This window comes from Pocillopora damicornis, chromosome 12, assembly GCF_964200805.1.
Source record: "Pocillopora damicornis chromosome 12, jaPocDami1.2, whole genome shotgun sequence".
NCBI classification, from domain to species: Eukaryota; Metazoa; Cnidaria; class Anthozoa; order Scleractinia; family Pocilloporidae; genus Pocillopora; species Pocillopora damicornis.
Window position 1 is genome coordinate 9,851,911 of NC_142681.1, and position 23,675 is coordinate 9,875,585.

Consider the following 23,675-nt stretch of genomic DNA (forward strand, 5'->3'; position numbering starts at 1 on the left):
GTGGAGTATATGATAACTATAATCATCAATCACACAGGCAGTTTCTAAATAATAATCATTCTTTTAATCATCATCACCTTTGAATTACACGCTATATTAATCTGTTATTAAGTACATTAATCATAATAATTTTCTTTATCATATGGTACACATTCACGAATAACATACTTTGAAAGGAAACTGAGTTACCCCTCACCCATACAAACGAGCCTATGCCGTACAAAAATTTGGACAACCATAATTTCCAAACCTTAACTATATTCCTTGCATGTTTCGTAGAGGCATTCTTGCAGAGCGAGCTCTCGATGTCAGTTCCTTAACATGATTTTTCAACAAATTGGAAAGGGAAAAAAAATGGGGGCTTCCGTGAACACATGAGAGAGGATGAGGGGCGGCGAGAGGAGGGGCAGGAAACTTTTTGCTTTGTGTGTAAAATCAAATATTAAGCGAAGCTTTTGTATTGATTATTCAATGCCTGCTCGTCTAAAAAAACCCTCATACCAGATGTAACGACCACAACACTACGCGTACAATTTCTTCTCCACGTTTAAAGCAAAACAACGAAAGCTCGCCACACCGGCGGAGAAACTGAAGTAAAATCTGCGTTATGGCCATGGAAGCGGGCGAGATAGCTTGGAATTTCCCGAAGCGGGTTGACGCCAGTTTATGACGGCCACAGGACAATTTCCCATTAAATGGGATGGCTCGATAATGAGATTTAAAATATTTCCAAGAGCAGTAGTGTCTGAAGTTTTCCTTTCCTTTTGGTCCAAATGATTTTTTTGGTATACCTTGGAATGACGCTGACCTGCTTCGAGAGAAAATTTCAAAACACTGACGAAAGACTACATAATTCTATGCTTTAAGCTACAAACCAACTAAATGTTTGACTTAAATATTTGTATGTACTTGTACGACCGAGTTCTACTGCGCCACCAATCAAAAGTAAATGGATCACCATAAAAAAAACGAGTCAAACGAGAAAAAGTAAAGAGACTGACACACGACTGATAAATCGAACAAATGACTCAACTGAACTCCACAAAAAATAATGGCAGGGTAGAACTCAATCATAACTGGAGGATTTCAGCTGTACTACTTCGACTAAAAAAATAATTACTCCGTCGGAGAGAGGTTATTTCTCCGTCTCCCAGCAAAGAAAAGCTTGGATTTGTATTCCTAGAGATGCCACGGAGACCCTTTTATTCTTGGAATCTCTTATTGTCATTTCCTTGGAACTAAGAGCCTCTAATCAACTGAAAACGTCGTGACAAGTTGTTTGGCAGCTTTAGCAATATCGTAAGCGCACTGTATGACCTGCTGGGTGAGAAATGCCATATCTACCGTGTTACCAGGCAATACAGCACTCTTGCATTCGACCTGCAGCCTAGCAGCGCTGCTCTTCATCAGCTGCAGCGAGACACGCATACTGTCCACGTCTGGGTCCTGAACAAAAGACAAACGGTCACTCTTAGTAATCATTGATTTAACGTTCCTACCAAAGTAAACAGCTAAGCTCCTCTGCGCAAAAAACAAGCACAGGGAGTTTCCATATGTACAGCGTCAAACCAAATCATCTCTAAACTAAAATCAAATATGATACCTCTGGAAATAAGCTAGCCATGTCATTAACAGCCGTGAAAATATTACTCGAGCAGGGAATAAAACTGCAATAGAAACATAAAGTTCATTAGTGAATTCTATGGGTTAGCATGACAAATAACATGAACTCGCATTCAGTCTCTACAATGATTGAATTGAACAATGCAGTAAAAAATGTAAGTAGAGTTTGGATATTCACCAACTGTGTCTCCCAGCCTGCGCTGATAGCAACAGTTCCTGAATTTTTTTGGTGATCTGTTCTGTGCACCGCACAACATCCTCTTGTGATGGCTGCGGTCTGGAATCTTTCGTGGCTTCGTTAACTAAATCATCTACAGCATGGATCAACTTCTCAGCCTCTCTATCCAGTTGTTCATCAAAGGGACTGTCCGCTGATTAAAAGAAAATGTTAGCATTCTTATCAGCACCAATCGAAAAATAAGGAAGACATTTCTCACTACTAAATATTTGATTGCTTCAAATCATGGTTTCATGGTATCTTTTGACACTGGTAGCAGCTTTCTCAAGAGACAATTCATTTTTTAACTATGCCGCGACGATGCAAAAACAGCAGATGTTGGATTTTCTCATTTTACGACGGACAATCGGTTGGCTTGTCCTGGTACAGGCGTTTCGATGATTTTTAACATAAATATAACACGGGTCAACTCTAATGAATCGACAATTTGTTTCCTACAAATATATAAAATTCAAGATCTCTTCATTTCGCAAACTTTCTACGAATCTTTCGACGAAAAGTACATATGAATGTAAACATAAAAAAAACACTCACAGGAACTCATTCTTTCGTGTTCCCTCATCTCTTCAATATTGAGATATCTTCGTTCTCCGTCTGGGTCATCTGGCGATTCAGTTACATTATCGTAGGGATTGACTTTTTTAGTTTTGGTCATTTCCCCAGCCTGAGGCTGCCCTAGGGGAGTTTGCTGAGTAGTGCGGTTTAAGAGGGAGCCTGGGGAAGCATACGGTTCTATGTTTTCGATGTCCACGTGATCCTCTTCGTCGCTGGCGTCTGGGTAAGCCTGGTTAAATGAATAATAATAATAATAATAATAAGTCACACTCTTGACATCTGCCTGAAAAAGGCAAGCATGAAAGCTTTTTTTGAGGCCTAAGCAGTGTTCGTATTTTTCTTGTAAATTTGTTAACTTAGCACATATTAGTCAGTGATACTTACTGGCGGCGCAAACACGTTGTCATCGCTGCCATTTAGTATTCCTAACTGACTTTTCAAGTTCTTGTTTTCGTCCTCCAACTTATGAACCTAAAAAACCAAGAAAATCGGAAAAATCAGTAAAAAGTGTAAAAATATGTATATAGAGAAAAAATGTGAACTGGCCACCGAACGAGTAAGTCCCAGTTAGGGGATCCAGAAGATACTGGTATCTTCTCGGAAATGTTCGGTATGTGCAGATCATGTAAGAAAAAGAGACTGAAGATAAACTCTAAACTACTCCGGCGATTTAATGCAACGTTTCGGCCTTCTTAAGGTACATCCAAATTAAAAATTTAAGATAAGTCCTATCCTATAGTGTGAGCCACACCTTCTCTCCATCCTTCTATTAACCGACTTTTTGAAGCTTCAGTGATGATTTACTCACCATTGCTTGGAGATTCTGAATTTCGTGACTCTGGTTCGCATTAACTTGCAAAAGCTGTTGTACACGAGCCTTGGGATGAAGCAAAAGAGGGCACTTCAGTCAAGCGCAACCAAATGGTAAACAAAACTACAAAACTACTCTTAGCTAATCCGGAACGCTTGCTTAACCCCTTATATTGACTAGCATCTAATTTCTCCTTACAGCATCATCACTGAATCACACATTAATGTCATGAGAATAAAGGAAATGATCACCAACTAAAGAAACTCTTGAATGTTAGACAAATTCTCCTTAAGAGCACCATAGTTAAGGTACAGAGAACAGTAAAAATGTTTAAAAATAAGCGCGTGAATGGAAATATATACAGGGGAGGGTGTGAAAAAATTAATAACTGAAAAGTAGACAATAACTCTAAACCGTTACCAAGACAATATTCTATATTATTGTAATTTGATTTTGTTTTATTGTCCATTTTTTAGCTTTTCACACTTCTATTGTATTTTTTAGTTTTTAATTTTTTCACACCCTCCCCTGTATATATTTCCATTCAAGCGCTTATTTTTTACATTCGTTAAAGGCTATAGTATAATAGCCGAAAGCTCATATCTTAAAACCTTTTTAACCAGAGAACGTTTTTGTTACCTTTTTTACTATGTCATATCCTGGTTACAGTTCAATTTTTAATGAATACTGATGTTAGGATGTAAAGGGTAAAGACGGCAATCTCATTAGGTGGGAGAGGGAAGCGAGAAAACCCATCTAACCAATGAAAGATACAGTAGGTTTTGTACGCCTCAATAACTTATGCCGTATTTTGGCGACGTAACAAATTTCCTTTGAATAGAAGGAAACATTGAAACATCAGTTTACCTGCACAGACAAACTCCAAACGGGAAAGACTGGAGCCAACAATCACGAGAATATTAAGGATGAGGATGAAAATAGCGATTTTGAAAAATTTTGGCGGGGCAATCATCTTCTTGTAAAGTCACTCCACATTAAAGGTGTTTCCCGAGTTATTTACGTATGTACTTGAAGAGACCTTTTACACTGAAGTACACCTACATTAGCCGTCGCCAAAGCACTTTCCACCGCTAGATAACGTTCCACAGGAACGGAGTCATCAGCCAAAAAGCTTGTAGTTGTTCCCTGCAAGCATAGAGAGAGTGATCTTAAGTCAACTAAATTTAAGTAATTTACAATTAGGTGTCAAATATAACATTTGGCAGCATCACCTTTTCTTTACAGCGCTCTACGGTTAGTTGACAAAACTCTCGCGCCCTCTAAACCCGGCCAGTGAGACAGAAAAACTCAAACTAATCCATCAAAAACTCGGTCACTCGCATTTTCCCTTTTAGTGACAGTAACATGTGCAATGTATACTTTGAGTTTTCAACGGCTCGCTCAAGGATTATTCTCTGTTCTACTTGGCCCTTGCGACTACTTCAGATTTAGGTCTTGTACCCCAAAAGGGCTGACTGCACCAGAAACAATCTCGGTTGTGAAAGAATTGGCATGTATATTATTGATCTTCTCGTTGATTTTTGCAATTCGAGTAACTACAATTTTGAGGATAACATGTTTATTTTGCCGAGGTACTGGTGATAAAGATAAACACATCATGGCGGCATTTCTATAAAATATATCCACCTTTTCGATCTGCACTTTAGTAGTCATTGTTGAGGGGTTCTGAAATAAGTAACAGAAGCGTGTTAGAAAGAATAAAACTTTTTACCCGACTCCTCAGTTATTGAATTGCCATTAGAATATCATTTCCACAGCCTCAAGACACCGAAAAAAATATGAACAACCAAAAAACAAATAAACGAAATGAAAAAAAGCACAAGAAAATTTACACTGAGAGAGAATTGCACGTGATATAATTGAGTGTACTCTAAAAGTTTGATGGTTTGTCACGAGCAAGAAACTATCCATATCTTCCTCTGCGGCATTGATGTAATGAAAACAAGAAGACTGTCACCTCCGGTGTGGATTCCTTATCCGCTGGTTCCTCGTCTGAAGGTACTTCATCATATTCGTGATCATAGGCATCTTCTTCAATAGGGAAAATGTGTGATTCAACAAAACCTAACAAAGTACCAAAGGCTGGATAAATAAGAATATCGTGAGGAAGAAAATGGAATTAAAACAAAAAACAAAATATTAGACAAACAGTGCACGGTGGGGGTAGGGTGGTGAGGACGAGAATCTTCCCTCCCCTTCCCCCACCCCTCTCCTTATTTTTGACCGTTGACTCCCCCCTCGATACAAATTTCTTTCTCTTCCCAGGCTTCCGTTGCCATTAAAATCAAAGTTGACAAACACAATTTTTGTTAAGAAAATAATGAGCACTCTACTCGCCAAAATTACGCCTGCTCTGCAGGCTAGGCTCAAAGATCCCCCCAAACCACATGTCTAATGGGGTCGGAGTAGGTAGATTGCGGTATTTGGTAAGCTTGTTATCTTGCTCCCTCACCCACTGGGCTGAGCGCTGCACAAGCTACAATGGACGTGCTTGAACTCAGAGTTTACTCAGCCCTTAAAATTGTACACATTAGGGAAGTGACTTGAGGTTTATGAATTGATATCTTATAATATCACACTGGATAGGACTAAAGCGAAAAAACTTAGGGTGATGATATTGAAGTATATCATAATGAATTTAGGATCGTGTACAGTACCTTGAGTGAAGTCAGGATTGGAGTCTTGTTCTCTCCGTCTTGCGTCATTCAATATATCAATAATTAATGTTGCAAATTCTTTGGCGTTAAACAAAGCTAACTTCTGTCTTCCCTAAAAAACCACCCAATTGAATTAATAATCAGGATTGACATTCTCAATGTTTGAGCTTTGAGGGATTAAGTGATTTTCAGAAATTTGAAATGCTACCAATCTTAAAATGATACTGATAATAATGATAATAATAATAACAATGACGATAATGAAAGTTTAGGAGATCAGAAATTTATTGGAAAAACTCTTACATCAAAAGGCTTTTTGACTGAACCCCAAATCTAGATAGAGACAGGTTTGAGATGAAACAACAGTACACACTGTAAATAATCAGCTTTCGCAAATTTGTGCTAAAGGATTGGTAGGATAGTTGTTTAGGAGCATTTTACGTTTCCAAAATATTTACCACTTTACCTGGTTTCTTGTTGAAGAGAACGAAGGATTAACAGGAAGAAATGGTACTGTTGTGGTATCACGAACAAGAGCGCTGTGATTCTGTGTTGCTAGCCAAACTGAGGGAAAAAATTTGAAACAAGTTAAAGACTGTCAGGTATATCCAACACGTTCTAAGACCAATCCATTAATAGAGCTTGTAAAGGCCACCGGAAATGTTCAGCAGGAACTTTGACAGCAAGAAAAAGGTGGAGCCTTGAGTCCAAAGTTTCAGTTGCTTTTTAATTTCATTTTTCTGCATTATAGAACAAATGGATTACATTTTGCTCAACATATTTTGCTGGGTTGCACATGGACCTCACTCAAATCACTCCAGGGGATGGTATTGGAAAGAAATCTTCAAAAGGGGTGTGGTTCAATCTGTACCCCGTCGTGATACAGACAAAGCCAAACCCCATTTAAAGAATTCAAAACCATTTCAGACTAATCTGTCAAGTTCCAGCCATACCATAGAATGATGTTGAGATCATATATTTTCCAAATCTAACAACTAGAAAGTATGTTTTATGCTTATGAATCAAAAATGCTCCTCTACAATCATGAAATAGAATGACAACAAATAACAGGAATTGATCTACATACTCAAGAGAGATAAAGTTCAAATGTTTCCTCAAGTTCAGCACAAATTAAAACTTGTCTATTACAGCTTCAATACCTGCATCACACTCCCTTCTGTCTACTTCATCATACACATCAGATGCCAGTTCTTCAAAGAGATGATGACTTAACTAAGGATAAACCAAGGTAAAAAACACAACTTAAAGCAAGTTCCAGCGACCAAATCTATGCAGAAGTAACACTAAATTTTTAACCTCCCAAGATCTGATTAAGTCTCCCTTCAGCCTGCTGAAACAACTGAGTAAGAAAAAACCATGGGTACAAAACAACTATGAGTACGAAACAACCATGGGTACAAACAACCATGGGTACAAAACGACAGGTAACCCAACTTCTACATGCCTTGATAAGTTTGAGTATCCTCATAGCCTATTTGCTGAACAATGTCATGATATTTTATGCAGAAGGTCCATGTTAATCACTTCTAGGAGTTAAAGGGTTAAGACGCTTCATTATTATAACTGCTAAACTCTTGAATAACAATCAGCTAACAAAAAAAGACAAGTAACGTCAAATAAGATGGCTTTCTTCAGTTTATGGAAGTTACCACATGCTTTAATAAAATTTCATTTACTTACTGCTTGTAGCTTTAATTTTGCCTTCTGTGCATCATCTGACAAATCCAAGCGACTGTTGAAGTATCACAGATTAAAGAAGACTTTCAGATGCATTACATGTATATAAAATAGCATTTCATTGCTGTAAAAATGATCATTATGTAAATTTACTACACAACAGTATTGAAGGATGATAAATTTAATTTTTTCCTCTTTGATACCTAAGGGACAAGATTGGTTAAACAAAGATTTTGGATGTTGCATGGTTCAAAATCCTTGATTACCACATGAAAAATTATTTCTTAACCTAAACTATTCTATCTTAAAGATTAACACCACCTTTTTCTTTGCCCTAAGCAACTATTCTTTGGGGTGTAACATAATGTAGTATATTCCCAGGACCAAACTTAATTTCTCTCCCTGTAGAGGCCAATCACAGTGAGTCGTCCATTCTTAGGAGAACCTCACTCCAAATTTAAGAAAAATCACAGCTATGTTCTGATGCAACAATTAGACATTAGATAAGCAGGTGTAAAACAAATTAAAGGAATCTGCCATATAATTTCCATAATCTCAATGTCAAAAGTGAAATTTCTGTTAGTTACTGTGTAAAAAGGCAAAATATCAACTTTTGAATGTGATTTACTTGGCTCATATTATTAAAGCAGAACTGATTTAGTTATCGAGAGCCATAGACTGTGTTTTCAGCAGATCAAAATTACTACAAAGAGCTACTTGAGAAAATTGAGCAAAGTGCAAGACCTGTCTGCCATGGTTGGTATAAGGTAGTGAACACCATTTTGATGATCTGAAATAAAACAAACACACATGTGTGCAGCAAGATGTGAATCAAATGTCTGTTGGTGTCATCACAACTTACCTACTCAACATACAGGACTGTCTAGACACAAACAACTTCACCTTAAGGTCACAACTTTAAGAGTATTTTGACTGTATCTATGGGATTACTTTGATTCTCTTTGCTCTTCCTAATTCAAAGGTGATCACACAAAAATCATTCATTTACCAGGTCTTCTGCCACATAAGTAATATGTGAGTCTGTCTGTAAGTTCAAACTGAACCTCTATGAGTCGATGTGCAATATTTGAATAACCAGCCTCCCTGGAAAAAACAAGAGCATAAAATATTTAACAAATTGCTTTCCAAATAATAATTTTTAGAGCATTCATTAGCATTCTTTAAGCAAGTCACTTAACTTTACAGTACTGAACACAATCACCATTTAAAAACACAGCACTAAAACAGGTAACAATAAATTTTCAGTTACATGTTAAGCTGAGAAAGTGAAGGAAGGCAGTCTATGATAGAATAACATAGTGGCCCTAGGGGAGTGGCCAGCAAAAGGCCAGGAAACTATGCAATGAAATCAGGATAAGCTGCAAAGATATGGGCCAAGTGATTCAGGTGCAACACACTACCAAAAATTACTCTTACATGGCATAATCCACAGGCGTCTTTCCATTTATGTCTGGCTTTGTGGGATCAGCACCATGCACAATAAGGAGTTCAACTTGTAAAGGTTGCCCAGCATTAGCTGCCACATGAAGCGGAGTATTACCTCTATCCTATTGGGTGAGCAATGACAACAAATATGACAAAAGAAGTAAAACCTGTCATCATATACACTTGTACTAAAACATAGTTTACTACGCCTGTTTAAAATATATGATGGGCCAAACTTACCCCATATAAGCCTGAACTGGCACTACACAGGGTTATAGGTTTTTTAGTTACACTTAAAAAATTGATAGGTAGAAAGTCTGGAGCCATGGGAACATTTTGATGTCACTGACTCAAAATATGCCACTATTTGTTGCTTTGACGATCATAATTTGCATCATTAAGTAACAGGCTTAGTATTTGCCTCTAACTATATCTTCTTCCCCCTTCTGTGAATTTTTTTTTGAAATTTCTTCCATTTAAAGGGGATAATTTGTACACCAAAGTTATCCCATAAAAAATTCAGGTCAAAGACCATCATACCTCTTTACCTGGTACATTGACTGAAAAAACAATACTGTTTTCTCAGAAAACACACACACTTAATTGCCTGATTATGTGATTTTTATGCAGAGAACAGGACGGCAGTAAATACTGAGGAATCAACTTAACACAATGAAAAAAAGAAAGGGGTACCAAGCTCATTTTTGAGTAACCAAGAGAAACCAGCAGAACTTATCAAGCAATAATCTGCATTGGTTTGATATCATCCATCCATAAAAGAAATTATAAGTACAGTACGTTAAAAAGATAATGATTCCCCTTCAACCACCTTAAATGAACTAAAGAAGGTAATAAAATACAACAGCTTCAAATTGGTAATTTGCTTGTTCATTTACATATCACCATTTTTTTTAATAGTATTTTTGAAGTTCACTTACTGGATGAAAATAATTTGGGCGAGCACCTAGTGAGAGAAGTCTCAAACATGTCTCTAAATTTCCTGTCCTTACACTTGAATGAAGTTGCTGCAAAGCACAATAAGAAAAACATAAATTACTGCTTGAACCTCACACTGTGCCTCTACATACAGTAACATAATACAATTGTATACAGCGCAGTTCTTTAACATAACAATTAAAATGAGAATTGAGAAAACTGAAGGATTATGCTTTATACTAACAGTTTCAATAAATAACTAATGGCCAACTTTAAAACTAAAAAAAAGTGATGTACACTTAGCAACCCTTTACCCACAGATGCTGTTTGCACACTTCACCCATCAAAGAGGCAGTCCCTTCACACAGGATTTTCATTAACTTTTGAAGTAGAAGGGTACTGCCTCATGAATAGGTGGGTACCCTGTAAAATTAAGGGCTGAAGGCCCAAACTTCTGGGGGCATGCTCCCCCAGGAAATTTTTAAAACGTAAGTCTCCCAGAAGCATATTTTCCTGCAATCTGGAAAAGAAATCTTGCTATGATGCATACTTATTATAATTATGGTCAAAAAAGAATGATACTCTGGGAGAATTTGTTTATTTCACTATACAGCTACAGCTACATCAAAACACTGCTGTTGTTCTCAGAGCCTCCTTTTTTCTTACAGTAACAAGCTAACTTAAACTTGTAAACTGATAAAGAGTGTAGCTGGCAAATTTTCAATGTCAGTACAAGCTGAAGCAGATTTTCATGTTTGAAATTTTTGATATGTATTTGAATGCAGTTCTTGGCTTAACCTTGAAAGAAAATTAAATTAGAAAAAAGTTTCTTTCAAGTTTCTTTCACTTGCTCCAAATATTTAAGCTTTGAAAGCCAACAAAATGTTGGCTTATTGAGATGCAGTTTAAGCTAACTACTGTTACAAGCTAACTTAAACTTATAAACTGATAAAGAGTGAAACTGACAAATTTTCAGTGTCAGAACAGGCCAAAGCAAATTTTCACATTTGAAATTTTTGATGTTTTTGAATGCATTTCTTAGCTTAATCTTAAATGAAAATTAAATTGGAACAAAGTTTCTTTCAAGTTTCTTTCACTAACTCAGAATATTTTTAAAGCTTCGAAAGCTAACAAAACATTGGCTTATTGAGACACACAAGTTAGCTGATGAGCATCTTTTACGGCTACATTCATCTCTTGTAGTTTGTTTTAAATCCTGAATTATATTTCAGAAAAATACAAAGTGTTTTATAAACAGTTTAAATAATGGAATGCACAGAAAGGATATGTGATTTTTTCAAAAAATCATCTCACTGGCTGTAATCCAATTAAAACTGGAAAACACAAAGTTAATTTTCATTGCACTTGACCTTTCATACGCAAATGATGCTCCAAGGAATGTGTAAACAATATAAGTGTAAACATGCTCAAAACTAACTTTTTGACTTCTTGTATGCAAATGACAAAAAAGAATCCAGGACACCTTGAGTTTTTTATTTGCTTGCCATACTGACTCTGCAAAACACACTTGCCTTTAAATGTGTCAGACGTGACATGCAAGAAAAATGTAATAGCTAATCAAGCACTTCAGGAAGAACACAATTGTTGCGCAGCACCTTCTCATCAAAGTAAATTTTATTTCCACGATCTGATGGCAAGTTATTGGTAAATTCATGCTGGAAAATGGTTTAAATTTACAGGGAAGAGTTGATATTTATTGAGGTTGATAATTTTTTTTTTGACAATTTTATTTTTTTAAATTTTGTACTTTGAGTAACCGGGCACTCTGTTCAAAGTAGACAGGTGCCAGCACACGGGACTCGGCTTCTAATAAAAACCCTGCTTCACACCTGTTGTGTTAAGTCACACAGTTCCTTACCATGTATGGAACTATCTGGGGTGCACATATGATTATTGCACTAGCATTGCTAAGCTTTTCGTTAGAAACAGATATGTTGCATCTTGTCATATTGGTCCCATGTATCAGTTATTACTCTTGCCACTTCCTACCCAGTGTGAATGGCTAACTTTAAAACTAATAAAGTGATGTTAACTTGGCAACCCTGGCAGCCTGTCCCTGATGTTTGAGGCTCTCCACACAGGCTAGTGTACAATGTATAATTATACACTTAATATACAGCACTATCATGTCCTCAAAATTTTCATTGATTTAATTCTTTTTCACAACAGTTTTATTTTTACTTTCCTTTGTTTCAGGTAATCAAAATAATGAATAAAACTGCATTTACATGGCAAACAAATCCACTAATTGCTTGGGCACTTAAAAAAGACTAACAAAGCAATTTAAAACAAATACAGGGTGTATGCTAAGTATGAAACTAAATATAATGACTATAAAGAGAAGCAAAAGGAGAGAACACTTTTCATGACTTGCAAAATTTCTAATTAAATGAACATTTGAACCACAACATTAAGATGTTGAAAGGAGACTATACTGCTTTCTGAATACACTGCAACTTACCTGGCTAAGGTCTGAGACAGTAATGGTATCATCATCTTTGCAAGGAAGACGAGGGACAAATGCAAGCCTCTGATATTTTGCTTTGATGAATGTGGACTTTGTGGGACTTAAAAATATGAAAACCACCATCAGTCAGAAACTGGCTATTTGAATGAAAAAATATAAACTACTGAACCACATTGTTACTCATTTCTTTGAGTTCTGTTTTCAAGGATTTCTGTTCTCAATTCATCTGTGTATCCAGAAATTCATCCTTAAGTATCACCTTCCTAATGGGAGATCCTTATGTAGTCAAGCTAACAGTTGCCTTAATAACTATCCAAACTCTACTTGAATGATTACAATTCCTTTGCATTATTTATCAACCAGGGGGTAGTGAGGTACTTCTGCTGACAAAAATAAGTAAGAATATCTCCCACACCATACCACACTACAGTTAGGTTAAAAATGGAACACATCACCAAGCATGTTTGGTCAATCCCCTGGCCCCAAAGAGTGACTACCATCTCAGGTATGATCACAAGCTGTAGAAGCTCTTGATTGTTACAATAATACTCCTAGTCAGCACCTTGTGAAAGTTATGCAGAACATTGTAGGGCATACATGTATATATACTGATGTTAGGTTGAAGAGGGTTAAAAGAGGTTTACGCAACTGGCCTTGCAATCTGAACACCTCAATTAAATTTGCAGCTGTAGAACATTTTTAGTCATTAACATGTATACTGAAGCACATGCATGACATGGTTGACAATCAGAAGTGCAGCAATATGCTCCAATGAACCACAGCAAGGGGTCTCAATTGCCTAAAGCTAGGATAAGAACATTACAATTGCTTCATTTCTTTCCAAAGTATTGGAGCTCTCCCATAACATTACTACAACCTAACTTGGGAGACCCAAAATGTTTTTTCAAAACCCAGTGTAAAGCAAAAAAATTCAGTACATACTCAACATGATCTTTTTGATTTGGTTTCCTTAATCCACTCTTCATCTGATTTGGATCCAAAAGTGAATGTTCCCAAATTGAGTTTGCCCCATTTGTCACAAGCTGTCGAACCATCTAAAGAGCAAAATGGAAGTCAAAATAAAATAATAAGTCAAGATCATACTGAAATATGTACACCTGTCTACCACTAGGAGAGTGAGATTCCATCATAACTAAAGACTACACTGAAGATGTACAAAATAAAATTCATTAAAGATCTTCAAGCTTTACCAGAACTTTCACGTTGGCCTAGTGATACTGTTTTCAGAAAAATTCCTTTCAATTTGAAGAGAAATCTTTATTATGTTAGTGCAGACAAACTTTATTCAGACAATCCCAATCAGCTTTACTCCCTTGAAATCCCATGAAACATTCAGTTAACAAGAAATACTCTATCATTAAGGTGGCATGGAGAACTTGTAGCTTTTAAAGTTAACACCTGCATAAACCTCTCCATGACCTATAATAAATTTAAAATCTATCTAGGTGAAGTAATGTAAGGTAAGGTAATGCCTTAGTTGTTTAATTCATTGGCTATGGATGACTCATCATACACTGTCTCATTTTCCGCCTCTAATTCCATGATTTTAGTCATTTGTTTGCCTAAGCCACTTGGGTTTTTTAAGGCATTCCAAATGCCCTTAGGATTTCCTTTATTTTCATCAATTTGCTCACAAAAAAAGGGATCATTTTGATCTTTTGATGACATCGGCAGTTTTGCATTTAGTGTTGGAGTGTCGATTCCAATCTCCCTGCTTGTTTGTCTTTTGCATTCTTCTTAGCAACTTGTGCCTTGTTTTTATGCTTTCATGAACTTCAGTTGTCATCCAGGCAGGTTGAATTCATCTTTTCACTTGCTTTGTTTTCAGTGGAATGTGGCAATTAATTTATTTAGCATTTTTTACTATGAATCGAGAACCTCATTAATTAACACATATCAATTCAAAGGCAGTGTCATAAGCATAAGGGGTTGTCTAAATGAAGCAGTATATTATCTTTGTTTAAGTTTTTATAATCACAATATTCTATGAATTTATATGCTCCATCTCATTTATTCCTGGTGCATTTTCATCTGAAAAATACAGGAAGGTGATCTGACAAACCGATCTTTGGCACTGAAATATTAGCAATAAAAAACGAATGAGTTGTATATAAATGATCAATTTATATAAAGTTGTATATAAATGATCCAAGCATGTGGAACTCTTTAAACTATTCAATAAATCTCTTTCTTCTGGTGTGCTACCTGAATTATGAAAATAAGAATTGGTTATACCTATTCATAAGAAAGGTGATAAAGAACTTGCAGAAAACTACAGGCCAATTTCTTGGCTTTGTATTCTGTCCAAAGTGCTCAAAAGTTATATTTTCAATAGGTTAATCAACCATTTAAGCAGTTCCTTATATTCTTAGCAACATGGATTTTTGAGTGGCCAATTGACAGTCATTCAGATGCTTTGCTTTCTTCATAAAATTGGACAGGCCCGGGATAACTCAATTCAATCTGAAATTGTTTATTTAGATCTGTCCAAAGCATTTGACACTGATGAAATTAGAAGATCCTCGCAGCTAAGAACACTACTGAAACTAGTAGTTGTAAGTAGGACCTGAAAAAAATTTTCAGGCCCGTACGGGATTTGAACCCATGACCTCTGCGATACCGGTGCAGCGCTCTACCAATTGAGCTAACAAGCCTTAGTATTGTCGGCAAAGAGAAAAGCCAAAGTAGAGCTAGATAACTCATCTGGCAAATCATTGATAGACCATAGAAAAAGCAATGGCCCCAGAATGCTGCCTTGAGGTACTCCAGAGAGAACAGGGAGGGCAAATTACAACTACTAGTTTCAGTAGTGTTCTTAGCTGCAAGGATCTTCTAATTTCATCTTTCCACCAAAGTGCAAACATGTGAATTTTCATATATCTACAAATCTTCATTCACTCGGATGTTTATTTGTACCCAATTCATTGACCAGCTCCCAGTTGGCTTGTTAGCTCAATTGGTAGAGCACTGCACCGGTATCGCAGAGGTCATGGGTTCAAATCCCGTACGGGTCTGAAAATTTTTTACAGGTCCTACTTACAACTACTAGTTTCAGTAGTGTTCTTAGCTGCGAGGATCTTCTAATTTCATCTTTCCACCGCAGTGCAAATATGTGAATTTTCATATATCTAAAAATCTGCATTTGACACTGTTTCTCATTCTCTTTTATTACATAAACTCACAGCTTCTGGTGTAAATGATTCTTTGTTCCAATGGTTTACAGATTATCTAACAAACAGGTCCCAGAAAGTGTTAATTAAAGGTACAACATCTTTGTCCCTCCCTGTTCTCTCTGGAGTACCTCAAGGCAGCATTCTGGGGCCATTGCTTTTTCTATGGTCTATCAATGATTTGCCAGATGAGTTATCTAGCTCTACTTTGGCTTTTTTCTTTGCCGACAATACTAAGCTAGTCCATATCATCTACTCTGAGTCTGACATAAGTAACTTTCAACAGGATATTGATAAAGTGTTCAACTGGTCAACTAAATGATGAATGAAGTTCAGTCTCGACAAATGCAAAGCTGTATGTGTAACCCGAAAGAAATCTCCCATTCAAGGCACCTTTAATATTGGAAATCACGTTGTTTCTCAAACCAACACCCAAAAAGATCTCGGTGTTGTTGTTAACAACAATCTCAAATGGAGTTCCCACATCATTTCTTCGTCATCCAAAGCCAACCAAATACTGGGGTTTCTTTACAGATCATCTGACCCTTGTTTTGGAGTGTCAGTTAAGTGCTCTCTGTATCTGAGCCTGGTGCAATCTTACCTTGGCTATGCTATTGAAGTGTGGACGCCTCTGCAGATAGGTGGTTTATGCACAATTGAGGGAGTTCAATGTCGAGCAACAAAGTATATCTTAGGGTATCCAGATGCCCTTATTCCTTACAAGGAAAGTCTTATTAAACTGAACCTCTTGCCAGTGTCTTATTGGCATGAAATCAGGGATTTAGTATTTTTCTTTAAGGCCATTAATGGCATACCGTATTTACCCGTGTATAAGTCAACCTTTAACTGCCTAAAAATTGGTCCAAAAAATCGCCCTCGACTTATACATGAGTCAAAATCTCAGATAAAAAAACTTTCAGGACAAATTAGCATAACAATTGTCTGATATGTAAACAAACAATCCACTTTTACACAGCACAAGTTCCGATGTCTTTTCCCTGCACAACTCGAGCAGTCTAAGTTTAAATGCTTTAAGATTTATCTCCTAACATAAAGCTCAATGTTGTAGATATTCACTGGCACAATTCTTCAATAAAGAACTGATAGTTGCAGCCGATAAAGTGGTAACTCCGCTCGACGAAAGCCACATTTCTCGCTTCAAAGTTTTGCTGCTTAGTAACCTGGCTTTGTATCATGTGAGCACGAGGACTTTGTTTAGCACATGTTCCAATAAAATGCTGGTTGGCAGGGTTTTTGTTTTGGTTGTTATGCACCTTTACCAATTAAATTGCTGTTGGTAAGTTCTTTTGTGTTTTTTGCATTCAGTAACTAAAATTGTGAATTGTGAATTTCAAAAATTGTGAAGAAAATGCTGCTTACACATGTTGCTAAAACACACTAAAACACTCGCATACACGCAATAATAAACTTCACATTTAAACTTGCTGTGATTTTTTTCATATAACCATAGTACCTGAAAGAAAATTCTAAGAAATATAAGATTAGTTTTTCAAGGAAATTCTTGCCTAGAAATAAGAAAAACTTACTTTTGGGCTCCAAAATGGGGGGTCAATTTATACACAGGTTCGACTTATACACAGGTAAATACGGTATATAACATTGACATTACAGAGTTTGTCCAACCTAAAGTCATAACCAGGTCCACTCGTCATAGCTGCTCTTTAGACTATCAGCCTTTAAAATGCAGAACATCACTATTTCAACGTAGTTATATTTCAATAGAACTGTTCAATTGTGGAATTCCATGTTTTTGCCAGTAAGAACCTTACCCAGCATTAATGCTTTCAAAGCAGCTTTAGTTAAATATTATAAAAGAGCACTTATTGAAACGTTTGATCAGGATAATGTTTATACTTGGAAATCATTTTGTCTTAGGAGCTTTTCAATTAGGAATTTAAGCAGTTTTCATCAGTATTGTTTGTAGTAGATATTAATAATAAGAATTGATATATATTTTTTACACATAAATTCTTATATCATATACATATATTTTGATATTTTAGTGAATTATCAATTTTATTTGCATTTTTCTTAAATTCTCCCCTACCATTATTTTTATTGGGCTTTCACCTAGTTGGAGCTTGCTCTGTCATGACTGTCCCTCACTGAGTTTTTCTCTTCACTATTGTTATTTTCAGTTTTTTTTTTCTTCTTCTTTTTTTACAAACTTACATTAACTGTCATCTAACTATTATTTATCATATTTATATGTTTGTGCTCAGTGAAAGTCAAATAAATAAGACTTTCATCAAAAGAAGAGCATTTTGTTGTATGTCATGGTTGTTCCTTTCAAAGAGCTGAAGACTAAGAATTAGTGGCAAGGAAAGTCGACACAAACTACTAAAGGTCGCTATTGCCGCTATATAGACTACTCGCACACAAAGCAGCTAAACCGAGACTTTTGTCTGTGGCAGTTCATATCGCTCCAACACAAGGTGTATTTGCACTCTACAATGGACTGTTAGCCTCTGTAATGAGACAGGTATAGAGACAAGATGTAGCCATGAAAATGGTTATTTAAATTTTTTAATTTTTGCACCACACTGGGAAGTTCATTTCATTTCTGGCTCCTGTGGCAACTCAGTCAATTACCTTAATAATATGCATTATGGTGGTTTCTGGCAACTAAGTTTTAAATTAGTTAAACCTTTCCTTCTGTTTTTCAAAATATAGATATAATAGGATGGTTTAACTAATACTACAAGCAGGCAATAATTCTTGTTGCTCATACAATGCAATTAGCAAAATATATGCCCCTATATACCTTAAATCATATCAAAAGTTGTAAATACTGTTGTCCCTCAAAAGAAAAGAAAATAAGTTAATAAACTTAATTTCTCACGAAAATTTTGTAATGCTTTTAAATTTGACAGTTCAATTTTAGTCTATTGCTAAACATGTCCTATTTCTAGGAATGAAATCATTTATAGAGTTACTTCCTTGTTGAATTTTTGAACAAGTTTTAACTGTGTAATTTCAAGATGGTTACAGCCAATTCAAAGGCTCTTATTCAATGTTATTCTCATTAATTCACGAAAAATAAAGTTCTTGTTAAATTGAAACAGTTTAAAAATGTCTCCTTGCATGTTCTGACAAAGTTTGAGGATCCTCTCTGATTTTCATTTTGCACAATTATATGCAACACTTTCGGACAAGGGCTCTTGAATTTCTTAATTACCAAAATTAAATCTTAAGCATGTTCAGTTAAAATTCTTTTTTTTGTGCTCGATGAAGTCAAAGAAACGCTTGTTTTCTTGCAATTAAGTTTTCAAAAATTCCTAAATGCCAGCTGCAATAGTCAGCTCTGCTGAATGATTCACATGACGAACTGATTTTACATTGACAGTAGAAATATCACAAATTGGTTAGTAATCGAGGATAATTCACGCCAAAAATGTAACTTTTAATTTTAAAAAAAAATTATTAAACATCATTCTACACAAGTTGCGCCAAAATCTTGGGCCTTGCTCTCATTGGGAACAAAGAAGTGTCATTTGTAAAAGACAATGACCTCTTCAAAAGACACGATCGAATGAGACCTCACTAACTGTAAAGGATGCAATCGGTGTAATCTTGCCTTTACAAAGATCAACAAAACACAACTTTACAACAAACTTAAATTTTTTTCCTATGCTTTTTAATACAACGCACATACATTTTAGATAATCTTTTAGATTGTAGGTTCAATCGGAAGTTACTTCAATTGATGGGCTCACAACAGAGCGAATGATCAGAAAAAATACAAATTTGTAATCGATCACACTTGTTGGATCATGAAAAAAAATTGCTCTTAAACAATAAAGAAGCCGATGTTGACACTAAAAACACAGCATATGAAAATAGTTACTTCTACTAGAATGTTAGTATAATGAATTTCGTACGAACCGCTAGTAAAGTTGGACTCCAGGAAGAATGTTTCAGATGCTTCACTTGGGAAATATGACGACCCAAACTGCGGTGAACACTGCAGCATTCGTCGCAGATAAACACGCCGCGATTCACAGATGCCCATTCTGGTCCTATTTTTTAAAAATTTCAAATCAATCTAACATCCCCGAGAACAAGAATGAAATCTTCAAACATCAAAACTGGGCGTTAAATCAAGTGAGTAATTCGCATGCTACTATTCATGCGTAAGACAGCGAGGCACAAACCTACCGGGCGCGCTACAATCGGCACAGATCTCTGTCGAAGGGCGTAGCTTCATCCTTGAAGACATATTTTAAGCCATAAAGATACTAAAAGTCTAGGCACACATGTCCCAATAAGACATGGCGAAGCATGCAACAACAACAGTGTTTTACCCACTTCCCTCTTTACTTCACACTTCGCACACCTGTGGTCAGCGTTCATACGGGTGAGTCATGCGCCCAAAATATCAGCTTGGTTTGATGAAAGTCCGGTTTCACGCGATTGATTTCGAAAAGAGCCGAGGAATTTCCGACGACACGCATCCGGTATTTGGTGGCCGGGCGTTGTCACGAAGTCCGGAAATAATTGTCACGGAAGAACTGATGGTGTCGATCGACATCAATACTCAGCCCGCACATAGGTTTGATTACATTTAATCTCTTTCAGGGCTCACAACCACAAAAATACATCGTGACATAATGAAAAAAATGTAAGATTTAAATGATGTGCCTATGGGAACGATTTTTCTAACCACTAAAAACTTTGTTAAAGTAATTAAACTTAATTGTGAGCTAAAGGACGAAAAAAGGGCGAATTACTGCAAGCATCGATACAGTGTATCATGAGCCCAAGTTCCCCCTTCTAGAGGAATTTTGTGGGGTAGGTGGCAATTTTTGTTCTCTCTGCTCGAGGTGGCTTTGCAGGGTTTTTTAACCGCGCGAGATCTGGACCCGAACATGGCGCGAGCTTTAAAAATGTCGCCGAGCAAACCAAATACAGCGGCTCGATACGATCGCACGATTCATATCTAAAGAGGCGTGTAAAAAATATCTATATCCACATTATGGACTCTGGGAATTCCATTAACGACAGCCAATGTATTTTTAGACCATTTACGCCTGAAAAAGGCCGACACAACACCCGCGGCGCGTTCGGTTGCTTAGAGAAGACCTCAAAAATAAAGAAAAGAACGGAAGAATCATTAAGTAAACGCTGTGGCTATATGGCCAGTAACCGGTCAAGGTGTTGAAAACACTAAATGGCCGGCAGTCCTACATTCTCGGTAAATTTCACAAAATCGACAAATTCCAGCAAGTCTAAACTATCATATGTCGATTTAGAAAGTTCAAGCGATCTTAAAATGCTTTATGGATCTCAAGTCTAGTGTTTGGTTTACGCTGGGCTCAGAAGACGAAACCATGTTTTGTGACACTAAGAACTTTTTTCAGCTCGACTGCTGCTCAAGGTTTTCAAAACTCTAATGGCCGGCGGCCCTATATTCTCAGTAAATTTCACAAAATCGACAAATTTCATTTTTCCAGCATTTTCAAGATCTCGGTCACAATTTTTCACTATATGGACCATCCTCGGAGACCCAGGGGCTGTGGGTCGATTTCAAGTCAGGGCGAAAGAGCTCTTCCGCCCTGACTTGAAATCGAATCACAGCCCCTGGGTCTCCGAGGATGTATATGGACCGACCCTCAGCCGGTAAATAACATATTTAATGTTTTAAAAAACTTATCGAAATTCTTTCCATGAACTGAACCATTTTTGAGCGAGTAAATGGTGGTTAAAGTAGAGGTGTGGCAAATTAAAGAGAGATGCTTCACCGAAACAATTTCCATTTTCGTGATGATAAAGGTGATTTAAAGGGCTTCCAAACAAACCTTGAAACATTATTTTACAAGTATCTGTCACAATCTGACACCTGTCAATTGGAGAGTGCGTAAGAAAAAAAAAAGCGCGTGTACACTTTTGAAAAACAACGAAACTAGTTTGGCAAGGACTGTCACGACAATGTTTTCTTCAAAAACAGTCAATGATCATATGGAAAATATTATTCACTCTCATCGACGATTAATTCATTTACGAAGAGCCTCTGTTCATTAAGTAAACGGCGAAGAAAGCAATTCTAAATAAATTCAAATTTTTTATTTTGAAGTTGTGAGAGTTTGCTTGTTTGTTTGCTGCAATGTCGTGTGTAAATCTGGTCTTTCCTCCACAAAAACCAAATTCGAATGATACACTCCAACGAGACACAAGAGGATTTAATGCAAGCAACTGAAAGTGGTGCTGAAATAAATAAAAAAAATTGGTGTCAGTTTCGTGTTCGTATGATATGGGATGACAAAAAACTGGGGCGTGGCTATAATTCAACGATTGGCCATACAGCAGTTATAGGCCTTTCCACTGGAAAAGTGCTGGAGTATATTACAAAAAATAAACATTTCGCTACTGTTCTGCTGCGAAACAAGTAGGAAAAACACCAAAACAGCACGACTGCAGAAAAACCCATACAGGTTTATCCAAGGCTATGGAGCCTATTGCCGCTCTGAAACTTTTTAACGATGCACCTAAATCAAATGTGAGATAATCCACATATTCAGGAGATGAAGATTCCACAACTGAACTGCATATTAAGCAAAACGTCCCCTATGGTGTAGAAAGGTGGAGTGACACCATCCACATTGAGAGGTCTTCTACAACACGCTTGAGTAATCTAAGTCAACGCAGCAAATTTCCAAACTATTCAATTTTGTCCCAAAAAGTCATTAACTATCTTGTAAAATGTTTTACATATTGTATTGTGCAGAATAAGAGAAATCACACCTGCATGAAAACTGCAGTGCAGAACATAATTCCATATGCTTTTGGCGAACATCATGGCCGTGATGATTCATGTGGTGTGCTTCTATAACGGATTCCTCCAAGTACACCCATAAAGATCTGCCTCATGGGAAACCCGTCCATGAAAAACAACTTCGAAAACACAGGGATGTCAATTTCAGTGCTGACATCACTGTTTGCAGACACAGACACTGTTATAGAGAAACTTATCCCTGTAGCTAATTCCCAAAGCAATGAATCTTTCAGTGGTGTAGTCGGGTACAAGAACCTAAAATTTCGCCACTATGGAGTAAGCGGAAGTAACGATTTTCAAGTGTCCTGTTGTGTCTCACCAAAAATATAGGTTACGAATAGATCTCAAGAACACTAGAGTGGCTAAGATTGAGCCGGAGATTTTTGTAAAGAACTCAACGAAAACATGGATAGGAAAAGTCACATGCACAAATGTAGAAAGTCAACTGTAGAATTTAAACGATGAAGATCACAGTTAAGCAAGCGAAAAATTTTCAGACGCAGCTAGAAAAGATGCCAAAGAGACAAGAACGTATGAAAGTAACGTTGGACTAAACTTGAAATTATCCTAGACATCAGGCGAAGTCAACATTACATTGTCAATTAATGTACTTTATGCTGTTCACATTACAAAAACAAAACAAGAAAAATATGAAAATGCAGTACAAAAATTCACACAGCGACCATGTACCAGAGAGGAAAAGTTCGACGATCATAAATTCTCTAATTTTGTTTTATTTGACACGGAAACAAATTCCACTAGAGAGCTAACAGAGCAGAACTTTGCGGATCACTCACGGTTTCTGGGAAACCACTCGATTTTTAATCGTCACGATTAATGAGTCACTCGATAAACGATTTTCAACGAGACTCGTTTGTTCGAGAGAATCGAAACGAGTCAAAGCGAGGCTCGTTTCACGAAACGAGACTCGTTTGACACAACGAGACTCGTTTGACGAAACGAGACTCATTTGACGAAACGAGACTCATTTGACGAAACGAGACTCGTTTGAAGAAACGAGACTCGTTTGACGAAACGAGATTCGTTCGGCAAACGTCGGCTCTCGGCGCATGCGTAGATGTCTAATTTTTTTTCCCAAGGTTGTTGTAGGGTCGGAAGGTTAGCGCTGAGATATTCGTACAATACGTTAAGGTAAGTTCTATTTTCTATGTCTTGGTATGGTAAACGGGTAGGGAAGGCCTTAAACAATATTATTAT

General features: G+C 36.8%; 1 protein-coding gene and 1 pseudogene across 1 annotated transcript; one reads left to right on the plus strand and one right to left on the minus strand.

The window, feature by feature from the left end:
- Positions 1–41: 41 nt before the first annotated feature.
- LOC113685998 (ARF GTPase-activating protein GIT2) lies at positions 42–20,116 on the minus strand. Its single transcript, XM_027203594.2, has 21 exons — positions 19,844–20,116; positions 19,571–19,704; positions 13,416–13,528; positions 12,468–12,573; positions 9,988–10,074; positions 9,041–9,171; positions 8,613–8,707; positions 8,348–8,393; positions 7,607–7,658; positions 7,066–7,138; positions 6,372–6,469; positions 5,906–6,017; positions 5,206–5,312; positions 4,875–4,913; positions 4,290–4,373; positions 3,225–3,293; positions 2,801–2,887; positions 2,396–2,645; positions 1,802–1,994; positions 1,604–1,667; positions 42–1,446 (listed from the first exon to the last, which is right to left on the minus strand). Exons 1-21 carry the CDS (start codon positions 19,902–19,904, stop codon positions 1,249–1,251), a joined length of 2,199 nt encoding a protein of 732 aa, XP_027059395.2. The 5' UTR covers positions 19,905–20,116; the 3' UTR covers positions 42–1,248.
- A 1,163-nt stretch (positions 20,117–21,279) lies between these two features.
- LOC113686019 (uncharacterized) lies at positions 21,280–22,787 on the plus strand (annotated as a pseudogene).
- The last annotated feature ends 888 nt before the right edge of the window (positions 22,788–23,675 follow it).